The following is a 17,240-nucleotide window of genomic DNA, read 5'->3' as shown; positions in this document are numbered from 1 at the left end:
GAGGGACAGCCTTTAGCAGTAAAGACTGAGGCAAAGGCGGCATTCAGCAATGCTACCTTCTCTGCATCCTGCGTTGCCAGGGCCCCTTCCTTGTTCAGCAGTGGGCCCACTGTATCCCCAGTCTTCCTTTTACTGCTGATGTATTTAAAGAAGCTCGTCTTGTTACCTTGGACATGCATTGCCAGATTTAATTCCAAGTGGGCCTTGGCCTTACTTGTCACATCTTTGCACACCCTAACAACATTCCTATATTCCTCCCAAGTGGCCAGTCCCTTTTTCCACATTCTGTGAACCTCCTTCTTCTGTTTGAATAATTAAAAATAATATACAAGGATTTTTAAAAGAGGTATTGCAAAGGTCCTATTGGCAGGCATAATTTAGGTACAGCAACTAAAACAAATTTTCTTCTATGTTTTATAAGTATTTTTAGATGAACCTTTCCTGTTAAGAGAGACGGAGCACCTTGAACTGCTTGCTACTCAACTAATGCATAATTTATATGGGCCTTCCTGCTATCTGTGTCTTACTCCGTATTCCCAAGTAAGGACAAATGTTTTGAAGCCTCAGTATAGGCAAGGAAGTTTTTGCCACAGAAATGCAGAGTCCTAACAAACAAGAAACTTTTGGAGAGCAATTTATGTGATATACTTAACATGGCATACCTGAAAAATTCAAAGTTGAGACAAGCTTTTGGCAAAAAAAATTTGTCATCTTGCTTGAACCACAGTTTGCTCATAGCAGTGTCCTGTGTCAAGAAAAGAGGTTTTGTTAAGTTACCTAACTTTTAAATATAATATGTTACATTATTTTAAAAAGTATCTTCACCGCTTCAAATCTGGTTAGTGTTGTCCCCTTAAATTCGTATTCTTGCCATATACATTTGTGTAGACATCCATCCATCCTTATTCAGACTCTCTTCTTACCATGTGTCACCTTAACAAGCAGTTAAATGGCTGCAGCATTGTGAATGAACTTATGATCAAAATGGGAACTACTCTTCTAGAGCAGGAGTGATCAAAGACAGATATAGTTAGCTTCACAAAATACCTTGCTAATGCTGGCATTAAAAGATGGGCCATTATGCAGCACTACAGCAACATATAGTTACATGTCTTCAACTACGAATATAATTGTCTATTTAGTGCTTTTAGTAAAAAATATTAATGCATTGCATGTTGTTTTAAAGTAACATTCGTAACAAAAAAAAACCACATACATTTAGAAAAAGTAGTGAAACTAGTTGGAAATTAGTTAAAAGATCTCTCATCATAGTAAAGGAAAGAATCTTAACAACCTCCCCTATTGCTTCTTCTCTCAGAAGAACTGTGAAATAGATACTGTCTCTCTGTTCCAACTCTAGTTGACTTTCCCCCGCAACCCCTTTTCTTTAAATTGTTGTAGATAAGAAGAGAGAACTTTTAAATGTAAAATTGTTTTTCTTTCTCATATTTTTGAGCAGATGTTCTTTGCTTCTCAGGGATTTGGCATAGTATTTTCCCCCTCCTTTTTGCATAGAAGAAATAAGTCTCTTACAGCGAACCTTCCTCTACACAATATTCGACTCATACTAAAAAGCCAAATTACAGCTTCTCTGTGAGAGAAAAGAAATTTTATTCTGTTAAATTGCTACTATGCAGCTTAGAATACATCTGACATCAGGGACAGAATGATAAAGAGTACAGCCTGTCTGTGGTACTGGTGACCTGATCCAACAGACCATAGTAACAATTTGGCCCTCAGGCCAAAGCCCGTATGCTAACTGCCCTCCTTCCTGAGGGTTTTTCAGGGCAAGATGTGCCATTACAACAAAGGTGACCCAGTGACATGCTGCCAGCAAAAATGGTTATCCTGTTCCTACCCTTCTGTTCCTGTCCCTCCCTTTCTCTACAACACTGTTCCAGTCTGCAATAAGCTCACTTAGGCATATAAAACAGCAGAAAAATTCAGTTTTTGTACAGCTAATCTCTGCTGATTTAGTCCTTGCAATGTTTTGCTGTGGGGCCAGACAAATGCCAGGGCCCAGAAAAGGTAAATGGCACAGACATACAGCTGAGGAGAAAGTAAAAGCGATACAGGCAGAATAATATCTATTTCATGAGGTACAGAAGATTAAAAACATTTTTCCTCAGAAAACATATTTTAAAGGGAAAGGAAAAACTAAAAGCAAATGCATTTCTAAAGCAATGATGCCTTAAAGCAAAGCTTTTGCGTAGATCAATTGCCCAACTGCTACAGAAGCACTGAAGGACCATCAGGTTTCTGTAGCAAACCAATTAGTGTTAATAGAGCTATAGTATGCGTCCCTGCTGAGGTTTAGCGTTTCAGTTCGGGATGAACATAAGCATATACTCAAAGTCCTTCTCTGTTAATAATATTGCTTCAAGTATATACCTAAAATGCCCTGTGCAGAACAAATATGTTTTCCTGAAGGATGTCTTTGCACTAAAGTAGACATATTAATCTAGTGTGCAAAAAGTATTCCTGAATTGAGTATTCAGGCCGAAGCACAACATGTAATTGCAGGAGACTCTGCCTGTTTACCCTCCAACTAAGCCTAGAACAGAGATGAGCATTAGCAAAGACAACTATGCTTTACTAGTGAGAAGTAATTTTTAGTAAATGTTAGGTACTCAGAAAAACTGACATTTGCTAATCATCTTGAGATCATTAAATGATGCTTCCAGGAGATTGGAGTGTGATATGTATTTACACGTTTATGTTTCTCTCTCCCTTTTTCCAGGCAATCGCAAGCTTTTTCCATACACAGTTACAAAAGAATAGCCTTGTCTACACCCTCGACTTACCAAACACTACGCAAAAAGAAAGTAGGAGTGGCAGTCACCCTTCTGCTGAATAAAGAGCTTTAACACCATTTCTATCAATTGTTAACACACTTTCAAAAGGGCAAAGAGAGTTTGTAGATTCATTTTCATAGGAACTCAAATAGCCATAATCCAAAGCTTAGCATGAATGAACTTTCTACTGTCTTTCTAGTAATATGTTTAAGTTTTGTACTTTTTTATTTATTATGCTTTGGAATACGACCTGATCTGTATTTAAAAAACACACAGAAATTAACTGCTAACTTCCCAGATTGTTAGCTAGCAAACAGAACAAATACAGGTAACTTACCTTGACAAGGGCAGGATACTGTGTCGCATCTTTTTCCAATGGCAAAATCTCAAAGTTAGTAGGAATGAACTCATTCTTCATTGGAAGCTTGAATTTCCCATTCAGGTCGGCATTTTGCCATTTCTAGATAAACAGGAGAAACAACGAGGCTAAGTAGAATTTCTGCTTAAATAATGGATATATACTTCATTATTTTATGCTGTAACAAAATATTTTAGAATGTGTTCCACTAACTTATGTGTAAATAGTATTAAGATAACAGGAAAAGAGAGAAAAATCTGGGAAACCAAGTTGGAGTAGGCTATCAGCAGGATGAAGTGCTCCTACAAGGAAGACAAAAGATAAAAAATAATTTTTAAAAGGTTGCAGTAGAGTGGAAGGTGGTTCTACGTCTCATCTTTCTGCTACTGTGAACTCCAAATGAAGGTATTAAACTAAATACATAAAAGTAAGAATTCTAATCATGAACACAGGTATGGACAAGCAAAACGACGTGAAGTGCTCCTGCACAATATCTGTTCAAAGCATGCTCAGCAGGTCCAGTTTAGCTCTAGGGTGTAGTTTACAGCCATCTCTTCTTAAAAGAATAGATCAATAACAAGTTTCAGTTAAGAATCTGCTCACCTCCTTTGCTGGAGTTCTGATTTTTAGAAGCTCATTTAATTGGCAAAGTATACTCATTTTCTAAGTTGCAAAAATAAATTTCAGAAACACAAATACATAGAGCAGTTGTGAAAAGATTCCTTTCTTAAGAACACATTAGTTCATTAACATTTAATAGTTTTAAAAAGTTAATGCTTACATTTTTTAAGTAGCCACTGTGTATTATGGATCTTTTATAGTAAAAATGGTATAGCGCTCCCTGTACTTAACCTGGTTTAAAACCATTAAAATATATCTGTCCTATATAATAAATATTTGAAATCTGAAGACTAACAAAAGATCCTTACTTCTCATAATATTAAACAGACTCATTGTACAATTTTCAAGCTATGAGAACAGCAGATTTAAGCTCTCCCTTCAACTAAATGGAAAATTAGACAAAGAATTTACCACTGACTTTCACTTACAGATATTAGAATATATTAAAAGGTTTAACATGCCTTAATTACTTCATCAGAAATTGCTTCTTGCTTGTACTGTGTTCCATACCAGTCTTCTGTTCGATCAGTTTTTCCTTCAAAAGACTTGGAAACTATTGCAACTCTGAAAACAAAGAGACAAAGCACTTTGGCATGAATGTGTCTTAGAAAAGACTGTGAGAAATTATTCAGAGCACTATTTCTGTTCCATTGCTAGATGCATTTGTTTCTGGAAATGGTCCCTGGACAATTACAGAGTACATTTGGATAGCAAGTACATGTATACTGAACTATACACTAAGGTTAACCATGAAATCAGGTTATCAGCATCATTTAGTTGTCCTGGTTTTCCCAAGTGTTACAACCTAGAGTTACACGCAATTATTGTTGCATGCAATTTCTATTTTTAGACGTTGTCCTTGTTCCAGAAAACACAGAAAGCAGTCCCGAGATCTTCTACAAAATTAATGAAATTACAACATTTTTCATACCACTTATATCAACACTCAAATATGTGAAAATACTGACTACAGAAATTTCATTCCGAACATAGCATTTTAGATTATGTTATTGCAGTTTCACTCTCCCATTCATTGTGTATCATTTTCATACTCTCATTTCAGATTGATACCTGTTGTTTTCTGTTCAGTGTTTTTGAAGGGAAGAAGAGAAAAGCAGGAAGATTAATGTATTTTCCAGTCAATACAACAGAATTATACTCAGTTAGAAACCTAGTAGAATATCTCAGAATATCACAGAATATCTCAAGTTGGAAGGGACCCATAAGGATCACTGAGTTCAACTCCAGGCTTCTCACAGGACTACCTAAAACTAAACCACATGACTACGAGCATCATCCAGACACTCCTTGAACTAACAAATACACCTAAATACGAGGAGATCCACAATAAATAAAATTACAAACTTCTCAGTATTTTTTCAATAGTCTTCATTATAAGTATCAAGAAAACTTTAATTCTTTTTAACAGCCTACAGCACAAAAGAGTATTCGATGGAAATAAGTAGCCAGCTTTAACACCAAATAGATGTTTATAAGAATTCTGAAATGGTGAAAAAAGGTAGCACAATTACCTCCTACATATATTTAACAACGTCTAGATGCTGAACAGCACAGTAAAGAACTTTGTCAAATCTTGTGCAGAGAGCTAAAATGCACATTAAAACATCAAAATATATGCAATGTAAGTGGTTTGGTTTGGTTTTGTTTTTAAATGACAGTATCTTCAGGGCAGGAACATTCTGTTGTAGATTTCTAACGTGCATGGCCAAGTGGGGCGTAAATCAAAATAGGCAGATGGATGTGCCTCAAACTATAGTATTTTACTTTACAAATATGTTACCGGAGAATACCCTTGGATGGATTTTGCAATACACTGAAAAGTTTAAATATGTGGACTATTAATATTGTAAATGCCTATGTCCTCATCCCTGCTGTTTCATTTAATGTTTACATACAAATGACTAAATCATCCAAGAATGTTGAATAAAACAGAACTCTGCTGTATTTAGTTCTAGATTCCCCTATTAAGAAGATTTAAAAATTATTAATAATTTAATCTGTGCATTGCAGTTCTAGTAGGAGAACAGCGTGTTAAGTAGCTAGCATTAGATGCATTTAAATAAGTGACATCTTGGCGTCACATGGGATTGTTAAGACATTCTCTAGCAACAGATTCAAAAACTGAAACAAGACTTGCACCACAGACTCTCTGACTTTGAGACAATATTTTAAAGCATACACACTAAAGAGGGGCAATCAAATCTCCCATTTCAGGGACTTAGATTTCCTCTGAGTGGAGGAAGTGAGAAATTCTTACTCCCCACCTTTGGAAGAACCACATGATTAGCACAAACATGCACACAACAACCCCTGTTCCTCTGCAAAAATTATGCAATATCCAAAGTGAGAATATTCATCTTTAAGAGAGAAATTATTTAATCTCTCATTGCAAATGGCAATAGAAATGGTTAACATTTTTGTGACTTCATATAAAATGGTTTCATATCTGTTTGCATGTTACATCTATTTAATTTTTTATACAAAAGGAACAATACCAAATAAATATTCAGCAAAGAACTAAGCATTTTAATGCCTGAGAATATTTGTTCTTGCAACACAGCAGACACTAGCTTGGTCATAAAGGTGAAAGCTATTAGAAAGATTGTTGTTTACATTAAAATGAGCCATAGAAATATTCTATTATGTTTTGCATTTTAACTTGGACAGCTGGTGAGCAAAAGCTCTATCACGTACAGATGAAGTTGCTAAGAGACTATAAAAACCATAAAGTCTATTAGAATTTCAGAGCAACCCACCAGGCTTTTCCATCCATTAAATGAAAAATAAAATAAAAAAAAAGAGAGAAGAGTTTTAAGGTAAAAGATTATCCTGATAATATTCCAATAATCATGCCGTCTGAGCAGCAAGACAAAGGTGTTTTATACAATACACAGATGTCTCTTATTTGACATTCTTTCCCTTCTACCCCTCTCCAATATGCAGATGCTCAAGCAGTAGTGACAATCCAAGCACCCAAACATTACTTTTAGTATGTTCCTACAGCAAAAGAGCCAAAAATAATTCAGTCTGCCCAACATACAGAAAATAAAATTGTGGAAATCAGCATTGTTATTCTTCAAGCAGTTCTGCTTCGAGGGACCCTCCTGCTTTCCCTATATCTCAACTCACTACTGGAATGATTACTGACATTTTTGAGCTCTCAGGAACATACCCACAACCACATGAAACAAACCAAGAGGCATTTCATCTGCCTGAGACTTACAACCTAAATCAAGATACAAGCACCAACAGCACTGAACACCAGGACAGGGAAAGAAAAGGGGAAAAGCACCACCACAGGTAGAAATACAGTGCTATGCAGTTATTTAAGTGTATCATAATACATCCGTAAAGCTACCAATTATGTACTGTTACTTTTGCTTTTCAATTCCATGTTGTGCTGTACAGCACTATGAACACCCACATGGTTTAAGACAGCATTGAAATGAGCCAGAAAAGCAAGACAGGCAATCAGGCAATCTTTAATAGGACCTGCTTATAACATATTTAAAGTCAACCAGTGCAATTACGCTTCCGAGCCATTCATGAACATGGAACACAGCTGAAACTACAAATGCAATTTACTTCTGTATGTACATTCCTGTACATGCAAACTGTTGTAGTCCTCAGTTATGGTCAATTTTCAAATCCAAGCACAATTTCCATAATGTGATACATCTTTACTAGATACCATCTTGTTTTTCACTCTCCTGAAAATGAAGCTACAAGTGACAGATCCACAGAAGAGTGCTACTTGGGAAGAGAATGTGTGCTTTGAAATGAATGTACTTCCAGGAAAGATTATCAACTATTACATTCCAGATTTATGTAACAAAATTCAACCTTTTAAGGCTGAAAAGGGGATAGTCTTTGAGACCACAGGATTTGTGGTTTTGGTAACAGACATGTCAAAGCATATTTTTGCAAAAAAAATGAATTTATACTTAAAAAGGAAAAATAGCTTTTTTTAGGAACTAATTTAAACTTCATCTTCCAAATTATTATACTGGCAAACAATGCAAACAATTACACTATCTTTTTCAAATGCATAAAATAACATGATGGAGGCAAAACCAGCAAAATCCTAGATTTGTTTATAACTTCCCCCCAAACCATCAGTAAAACTGATGCAAAGCAACATAGGCTATTCAAAGCCACTTCCACACAAATCTCACTAGAAGACAGAGTAAGAGGGGAACTACACGCAGAGAGGTGTTGCTGGGGTGCAGCATTCTAATCATTCTGCAGAAGCACCAGTTATTTGTAAGGGTTCAATAAAACTAAGTCTCTATAAACACAATAGTTTGAGGGGGTAAATAAGTGAACAAAAAGTGATTTTCAAAATCTTTACTTGGATACAGTGCAATTAAAAAACAAACACATACATTCCGTATTTGCAACATATTTATTATCAGAGATGAGCATCACCAACTGCACTGAAGTAACTGTTTCCTCGTATCTGTGAAATTTCAGCCCTTAGAAATGTCTGTGACAACATATTTGGCACTCATTTTATTTTTCTTCCCTCTAGGATAGTACTCGTGCCACACTTCAGATATCAAGAGAGGAAAAAAAAGTCCATTTACTATCCAGGGGAAAATGTTCTTTAGTTGTTTAATCTGATGAGTCACTAGGTTCTTAAATTTTAATAACAGCATTTATTCTGCAGATGATGAGGGGGAAAAAATTGTATTGGAAATGATGGGAAAATTACATTTTTCAGCTAAGATTGCGACACATGCCAAGTCTATTCCCTTATCTTCACAGATGGCTGGCAAAACCCAATGCAGTTTGAACAAGTAAAAATGATACTTGCATCTTAAAAAGGTTTCTCTCTCAGGGAAATTAAGCCACTAAATGCAACAAGTAGCGTGCGGGGGTGGGAGGGGGGAGGAGAATACGAAAACTTCCTGTTATGGTTCAGTCAAACAGAAGCACATATGGATACTTGCTACCATCTGTGAGTATGGATATTTTTCCATACTTTTTAAAAACACAGTTTGTTAAGAAAATAACAGCCAAAAAGCTAAACTTTTTGAAGAGACATTGAACAGTAGTCTCCAACTGTGAATGCAGCTACTCCAATACAGATATGCCAAGATAAGTCCTTAGTATAGGTGAATTCCAATTGGAAAAGGAAATTATAAATAAAACCACAATACAAAGGAAAAATTAAAATCAATTGAAACTAAACCATTGCAAGACACAATTTATGCGAAGCATAAAAAGAAAGGAAAAAAAACCCAAAACAAAACAGGAAAAAAACCCCAACAAGCAGAATTAAGACGGTGTACCACTTACCCATTCTTTCATTAAAAGGGAGAATAGAAAGGTAAACATGAGCATAAATATCAGTAAATGGCAGACAACCAGAACACATATAGATATTTAAAAGCACAGGTCCACAGTTTTTTATTAGTATATACAATTTTCTCAATCAAAGACAAAAGAAGGAAACTATCAATCCAATAGTTCATTCATTACATGCATATAGATACAGATGTAATAAAAAAAAAAAAAGACATAAGGGGACCCCTTTTATTAGCATCTATAAACTCAATACATTCCTTCAAGAGAGCCCACTAAAAATGCAAATCACAGTGGCTTTCTCAAATCTTTGTAACATACCATGAAATCACTTTTAATAATATTTAACTAAGTTTCCCTCCCTCCCCATAGATATTTTATCTTGCCAGCAATTTAAAATAAAAGATACTATAAAATTATATTCCTTGTTATATTTTATTATACTTGAAAGTATTTCAGTTAAAAGACAAAATTCCTAAAGTCATTCAACTTTTAATTGCCAAATATAAGTGCTTAAATGCGTCTAAAAGGAATATACTACTACATACAAGTTAATATTTGTTTCAATCACATGAAAATAAGGAATTCTAATTAGTTCGGATCTTTAAACACCTGATGCCCAGAATAAAAACATTTAATTCCCACTAAAATTGAAAGGACTTACACTTTTACATCTGAGAAAAATCAGCTTGCAGTATTATCACAGAAACTACATACAAGCACAACTATAACTTTTGAGTCTACACTCAAAAAAATGTATCATTTGGAGAAGCAGGAAAAAGCAACACTTAAGACTCTTAAACATGGTCCATGTTTCGGGTTTCTTTTTGTAAGATAGTTTTGGAGAAGACAAAGAGTCTGAACATAAAGAGAACTAATATATGAACGTACAGGTGTTGTGGCAATAGCGAACACTAGCATAGTTTTAGTGCGCACATAATAAGCAACACATTTATCACTGCTCTGACCAAATACCGTTCAAACTCAAAGTACGCCTGCTGCTACATCATTATAGGCCTCCTGCAGGCCTCATTCAATCCATGTTAGAGTATCAGTGCTTTGCTGAATTCTGCTGTTATAACTGCATTTAATCAATCTTTGGTCACTCTCTATTTTGTATGTATTTATATTTAAGCTTTAACAGGACAGCTGTAGGCATAGCTGTGGGTATTTAAGCTTCAGAGAACTAACCTACCTATATTTACTATCTTTAAGCCCTGCTGAAATCTCTGCAACAAAAAGAATATACATAATTTCTTTAACAATAAACTGAAGAGGCCATAAACACAGGTATATTCCAGTTTTGGAAGTCCCTTTATCTCCCAGTATTTAGCTTTTTTATTCAAATGCTTTAAATTACATAATCATTATAATCTATTTCTTAAGCCCGGTAAAGTGAAGAGACAATGTGGTTAGTCCTGAGGGAAGATTATAGGCAACATATTTCTTCCCGCATCCAAAAAGAAAGCACGGTAACAAGCCAGAAGCAAGCAGGATGAGACCCAAGACATTTAAAGCCCAAGATTACATGGAGACCCACATACACAGAAGCTACTATATGACCATCCCTCTCTGATCACAAGCTTTCTTGATGCCACATCACCCTTCCATTATGGAAATTCTGAGACCTTCCTGTACAGAGAAGCATACCTATTCTATCAAATTTAGTTTCCAAAACACCCTCACCACTGTGCCTCTCCAGCCTAAATGATACTAAACATTTTGCTACTCGAAAAGTCACATACACAGCATTCAAAACAGACTGGATTTGAAAAGATCAAACATCTCCATTATCTGAAGGATCAGTGCTACCAATGCTTCATCTGATAAAACTGATCATCTTCAGTTGATATTTGCTCTAGATGTGTTCCATCTTGGAAAAAAAATTTCCTTTTTTTTAATTTAACAACAATCAACAATTACCAAGTGTAAAGAATATTCCCATCTCCAGCAAGTCACTTTGTCAAATGTGAGAAGACTGATGTAACCCTACAAAATTACTATAAACGAAAGATGTGTATAACAATTATTTTCCTTGGTTACTAATGTTTCAACTAAGTTATGGCTAAATTCCATATGTTTTAGAAGTACTTTTCCCTCTCTCTAAGAAGATTCTTGCTCATCTTGCTCTTTACTTGCCCCCTTTTTTAAAAAGAAAAAAAGAGGACAAAAAGCAACGCAGAATTGCAACTGCAAGTACAAATATGGGCTTATAGTCCTTAAAATAACAGTGAAACAGCTATGTTTGCTACCTATTAGAAAAAAGCGCACCATGTAACATTCTAAATTATTCTAAAAATTGTTACCACTATTCCTGTGCTTCTGACCACATCCTCTAGACTTTAATTTTCTCCCTCCACCTGCATTCTCTACACTTCCCTTTCTCACACTAACAACTTTTGAACAAGATAATTATGGCTATTTTATGCAGAAGTACTGTCAACTGGAAGGGAGTGTGAAACGGCCACCATAGCCAACAACAGGAGTAACACAAGAAGCTGATGAGTGGTCTGTGGCATCCAGCGGCACCTGATAAGCTTAAACAGTCCCTTAATGTATTCACTTATATTAATTTCCTCTAGAAATTTTTAAAAATTTAAGCAAGCAGATGCTTTCGAAGTTCTCTGGCTAATAACAAAGACCCAATTTACGTTATGAAAGGTATGCTTCCCTAAGATAATATTGACTGTTCCATTCATTATTAAAAGCCACATTTTGAAGCTATAATAAACATCAAATCTGATTAAGCACATGTAGCTTGTTTACTAGATCAGTATTTTTAAAAATGTTTATGTATAATTTGTAAGCAGTTCTAAAACCAGTTAAAATTTCAAATTCATGTGAAATTTGGTTAAGCTGTATTCAGAGAAGTAAATATATATTACAGAATCACAGAATGGCAGGCGTTGGCAGGGACCTCTGGAGATCATCTCGACCAACCCCCCTGCTTGAGCAGGCACACCCAGAGCAGGGGGCACAGGACTGCGTCCCGGCGGGGTGTGAATGTCTCCAGGGAAGGGACCCCACAGCCTCTCTGGGCAGCCTGTGCCCCTGCTCTGGCACCCGCACAGGAATGGAGTTTTGTCTCATATTGAGCTGGAACTTCCTGTGTTCCAACTTGTGCCCGTTGTCCCTTGGCCTGTCATTGGGCACCACTGAAAAGAGCCTAGTCCCATCGTCCTGACACCTACCCTTTAGATATTTATAGGTATTGATGAAATCCCCCCTCAGTCTTCTCTTCTCCAGGCTGAAAAAACCCAAGTCTCTCAGCCTTTCCTCATAAGGGAGATGCTCCAGTCCCCTGAGCACCTTGGTAGCTCTCCGCTGGACTTGCTCAAGCAGTTCCACGTCCTTCTTAAACTGGGGGGCCCAAAACTGGATGCAGCACTCCAAATGTGGTCTCACCAGGGCAGAGTAGAGGGGGAGGATAACCTCTCTCGACCTGCTGGCCACACTCCTTTTAATGCAGCCCAGGACACCGTTGGCCTTCTTGGCCACAAGGGCACATTGCTTGCTCAGGGTCACCTTGTTGTCTTCCAGCACTCCCAGGTCCTTCTCAGCAGAGACACTTCCCAGTAGCTCAGCCCCCAGCCTGTACCAGTGCCTGGGGTTGTTCCTCCCCAGGGGCAGGACCTTGCACTTGCTCTTGTTGAATTTCATTGGGTTCCCCTGGGCCCAGCCCTCCAGCCTGACCAGCTCTCGCTGGATGGCAGCACAGCCTGCTGGTGTATCAGCCGCTCCTCCCAGCTTGGTGTCATCAGCGAACTTGCTGACGTTACACTCTGTCCCATCATCCAGGTCATTGATGAATATGTTAAACAGGACTGGACTGAGCACAGACCCCTGGGGAACACCACGAGTGACAGGCCTCCATCCAGACTCTGCCCCGTTGATCACAACCCTCTGAGTTCTGTTGTTGAGCCAGTTCTCTGTCCACCTCACTGTCCACTCGCCCAACGCACACTTCCTTAGCTTGGTTATGAGGATGCTATGGGAGACAGTCTCAAATGCCTTACTGAAGTCAAGACAGACAACATCCACTGCTCTCCCTTCGTCGACCCAGCCAGTCGCACCATCGTAGAAGGCTATCAGGTTGGTCAAGCGTGATCTCCCCTTGGTGAATCCATGTTGACTGTTTCTGATAACCTTCTTGTCCTCTACATGCCTGGAGACGGCCTCCAGGATGAACTGCTCCATCACCTTTCCGGGGACGGAGGTGAGGCTGACTGGCCTATAGTTCCCCACATCCTCCTCCTTGTCCTTTTTGAAGATGGAAGTGACATTTGCTGTCCTCCAGTCCTCGGGCACCTCCCTGTCCTCCACGACCTTTCAAAGATGATGGTGAGTGGCTCAGCAAGAACATCCACCAGCTCCCTCAGCACTCACGGCTGCAACTCATCGGGGCCCACGGATTTGCAAGGATCCAGTCTGCCTAGGTGATCTCTGACCCAATCCTTCTCAACTGATGGTGGTAAGTCTTCCTTTCTCCAGATTTGTCTCTCTGGGGGCTGAGGTGCCTGAGGGACAGCCTTTAGCAGTAAAGACTGAGGCAAAGGCGGCATTCAGCAATGCCACCTTCTCTGCATCCTGCGTTGCCAGGGCCCCTTCCTTGTTCAGCAGTGGGCCCACTGTATCCCCAGTCTTCCTTTTACTGCTGATGTATTTAAAGAAGCTCGTCTTGTTACCTTGGACATGCATTGCCAGATTTAATTCCAAGTGGGCCTTGGCTTTCCTCATCACATCTCTGCATACCGTGACAACATTCCTCCCAAGTGGCCAGTCCCTTTTTCCACATACTGTGAACCTCCCTCTTCCCTTTGAGTTTCTCTAGAAGCTCTTTGCTCATCCATGCGGGTCTCCTGGCTCCTCTGCCTGACGTGTTCCTCCCTCAGATGCACTAATCTTGAGCTTGGAGGAAGTGGTCCTTGAATACTGCTCAGCTCTCTTGAACGCCCCTGCCTTCCAGAACCCTAGCCTATGGGAGTCCTCCTAGCAGGTCTTTGAAGAAGTTGGCCCTCTTGAAGTCCAACACTGTAACCCGACTCATAGCCCTGCGTCTACCTCACAGTATCCTAAACTCAACCATCCCATGGTCACTGCAGCCAAGGCTATCCCCAACTCTCACATCTTCAACCAGCCCCTCCTTGTTTTTTAGGATAAGGTTGAGCAGCACATCTCGCCTCGTTGGCTCCTCTACCATCTGCAGCAAAAAGTTGTCCTTGATGCTCTGCAGGAACCTTCTGGATCGTGCATGGCTCATCGTGTTGCTTTTCCAGCAAATATCAGGGTGGTTGAAGTCCCCCATGGGGACCAGGGCCTGCAGTTGCGAGGCTACTTCCAGCTGTCCATAGAAGGCTTCATCAACTTCCTCTTCTTGATCAGGTGGCCTGTAGCAAACACCCACAACAGTGGCACCCATATTTGACTGTCCCTTAATTTTTACCCACAAGCTCTCAACTTGTTCTCCTTCCACTCCTAGGCAGAGCTCGATGCATTCCAGTTGCTCCCTCACATAAACAGCAACTCCTCCACCCCGTCTTACTGGTCTGTCTCTCCTGAAAAGCCTGTAGCCATCCATGACCGCATTCCAGTCATGCGAGCTATCCCACCATGTCTCTGTGACTGCAATGAGATCATGGCCCAAAGCACTGCGACCACACACAGACCTCTAGTTCCTCCTGTTTATTCCCCATGCTGCGTGCATTGCTGTACAGGCATTTCAGAAAGGTGCTTGAGCACACAGGTTTCCCCGGAAAGGTGTATGAGGACCCACTACAGCCATGCAAACCCTTGAGGTGGTTGGTCTCCTGCTTGCCATCACATGAGGCCACCACAGCACCTTTATAACTGCTTAGGTTGTCCTGTCTTATTCCCCTACTGTGTGTGATGGCATTAGCTTTGCCAGTTTGTCCCCCTCCTCGAGTTCGCAGTTTAAAGCCCTCCTCACCAAGTTTGACAGCCTTCTGCCAAAGATTCCCTTGCCCCTTCCAGACAGGCGGAGTCCATCCCTTCCTAGCAGCCTATGGTTGTTGAAGAATGTCCCGTGGTCATAAAAGCTGAAGTCTCTCTTTTAATTACCAAAACCAGTCTTTATGTTAAAGGTAACATATCAAATTTCTAAGAATCTGGGCGGTAGATCAACATGAAAATATATTCAAAATAGAAGTATTTAACACAATAGGAGAGAGAACCTGAAATTTTCTTTAAAGTATTGTTTGTTCAAAATATGATCTCTTAAAATATTCAAGCTTCAGTTGCAGTATCCCACACACATTACACATAGATGCACACCCACACACAAAGATATAGGCCCTTCTTTAAAGGGCAGTAATTACTATGGCAACGACTGTCACTGACATAGGCAGCTCCATTTATTTTATCATTACCCCTAGAAACACCAGAACCCCATGACATTTGCAAATACAGTTCATAATCCAATTTTGTCCTATGTTATCCAATAATTATTTGAAATATACCATTGTTTGAAAATAAAGTAACTTGCATCTTAAACTGACTGAATATACAAGGCAGATTTTGTCACACAAACAAACATAGTGAAGATTTGTGCCAAAACCTTTAAGGACTTCACAGTGATTTCAGAAGGCCAGATATATATATAAACTCTAGAAATCCAACACTGTCTGAAAATTTCAGTGTGGAACATATTCAGAAACAGGCACACACACCCCATTATTCCTTTTTCTATCTTACACCTGGCTTCCAAAACACTGATAAACAAGTGTTCAAATACAGTAAGACTGATATACAGAATCACAAGCAAGAGCTTGTTTCTGTGTTTCCACACATTTTAATAATATCTCTACACTACTAATTTAATACTACAATTTACTACAGTATACACAAAAAATTTATTAAAAGAACCAAATAATAATGAAAAAAATCAGGCTTCAAAGTGCTGGTATAACTGTTGCCCAAGCAACCTATTAGTAACTGTATCGCATTATATAGGCATGTAAATATAAATATACACACACACAAATTTACATATTGTCCTACAAAACCTATGCCCTGTTCAGTGCACAGAACAATTAAGAAATGGTTATTCAATATTTTACATTTGTTGCTCAATGTATGACCTGACTTATTCTCTAATACCTACTTCTTTCTCTGAATAAATAGAATTACTAAAATTTCCCTTCCACAGCACTGTTACAGGAACTGATAATATTTTAAAATAACCCAAGAGACATTATTTTCATAGATAGGCAGCCAAGGCATAGAGATCAGCAAAGTTATACAGTCCCCATTCATTTTAGATGCTCATCTTAACGCTTTTGGGTTTTTTTTAATTCTTAGCATTGGAAGGTACCTCACAAATTAAAAGCAAAGCTTCTGTGGAGTTGTTTGTGGATTCAGGTGCTCAGCAACCCCTCTAGTCAGGCCTTAAGATCTTAAGCATACTCAAGAAAATAAAAAGGAATGAGTAATTACTGGCTTGCTATGAACAGTTTGTTTTAGGTGCTTGCCTCATGCCATTTAGGAAGCTTGTCACAAAGCAAAGGAGTTCAATTTGCCTGAGCAGCATTAAACAGTCTTAACCTTGAATCTGTACTTTTTTCTTTCTGCAGATTCCTGTTACTTTCATTACACACGTTCCAACCACATTGGTTGGTCCGGCAGAGCCATACATGGTACTGGTATCTTACCATGTAATTCCAGAACATTCTTATTCTGTAAGAACTGAAACAGAAGTTGTATGGGGGAAAAAAGGTGGAAAAAAGCATATATCTGCAGAGAGGAGGGGAGAGAAAAAAAGCAAGACTTGGTAAACTTTAGTTTCTTTGTGCTTTGTAGTTTATACTGCACTCAATCTGCACAGGCTTTTCTGCTCAGTTCCTCTAAGCTTAGTCCCATCAGTTCTGCTGCTGTCCTGCCTCAGGCTCCTTGTCTCAGACCTCTTTGCCTCTTCTGTTTGACCTGTTTCCGTGATTCAGGACTCTCAGCTGAAGATCCTTGCTTAAGCCTGACATAATATTTTCTTCTAGACTTGCTCTCCTACCTTGACTCTGCCTCCTAGTTCCAATTCCTATCCCCCTCTTTTTTTTTTTCTTTTTTTTTTTTCTTTTCAATCTGCACTTAACCATCCGTAGCAGTTTCACTAGTCAGCCTGTCTATCC

General features: G+C 38.7%; 1 protein-coding gene across 4 annotated transcripts in view; it reads right to left on the bottom strand.

Annotated features, from left to right (window-relative positions):
* IDE (insulin degrading enzyme) overlaps window positions 1-17,240 on the bottom strand; it is a 74,049-nt gene that overhangs the window by 29,268 nt on the left and 27,541 nt on the right. For all 4 annotated transcript variants that reach the window (XM_064463838.1, XM_064463835.1, XM_064463836.1 and 1 more), the window contains exons 12-14: window positions 4,236-4,338; window positions 3,133-3,255; window positions 663-745 (exon numbers count right to left, since the gene is read on the bottom strand). In XM_064463838.1, the coding sequence (XP_064319908.1) occupies window positions 663-745; window positions 3,133-3,255; window positions 4,236-4,338 (309 nt within the window). The remainder of the gene's footprint in view (window positions 1-662; window positions 746-3,132; window positions 3,256-4,235; window positions 4,339-17,240) is intronic.

The sequence above is a fragment of the Phalacrocorax carbo genome, chromosome 12 (assembly GCF_963921805.1).
Source record: "Phalacrocorax carbo chromosome 12, bPhaCar2.1, whole genome shotgun sequence".
In the NCBI taxonomy this organism is placed as follows: Eukaryota; Metazoa; Chordata; class Aves; order Suliformes; family Phalacrocoracidae; genus Phalacrocorax; species Phalacrocorax carbo.
The sequence above is the reverse complement of the archived record's forward strand: the minus strand, read 5'-3'. Positions and strand labels throughout refer to the sequence as shown.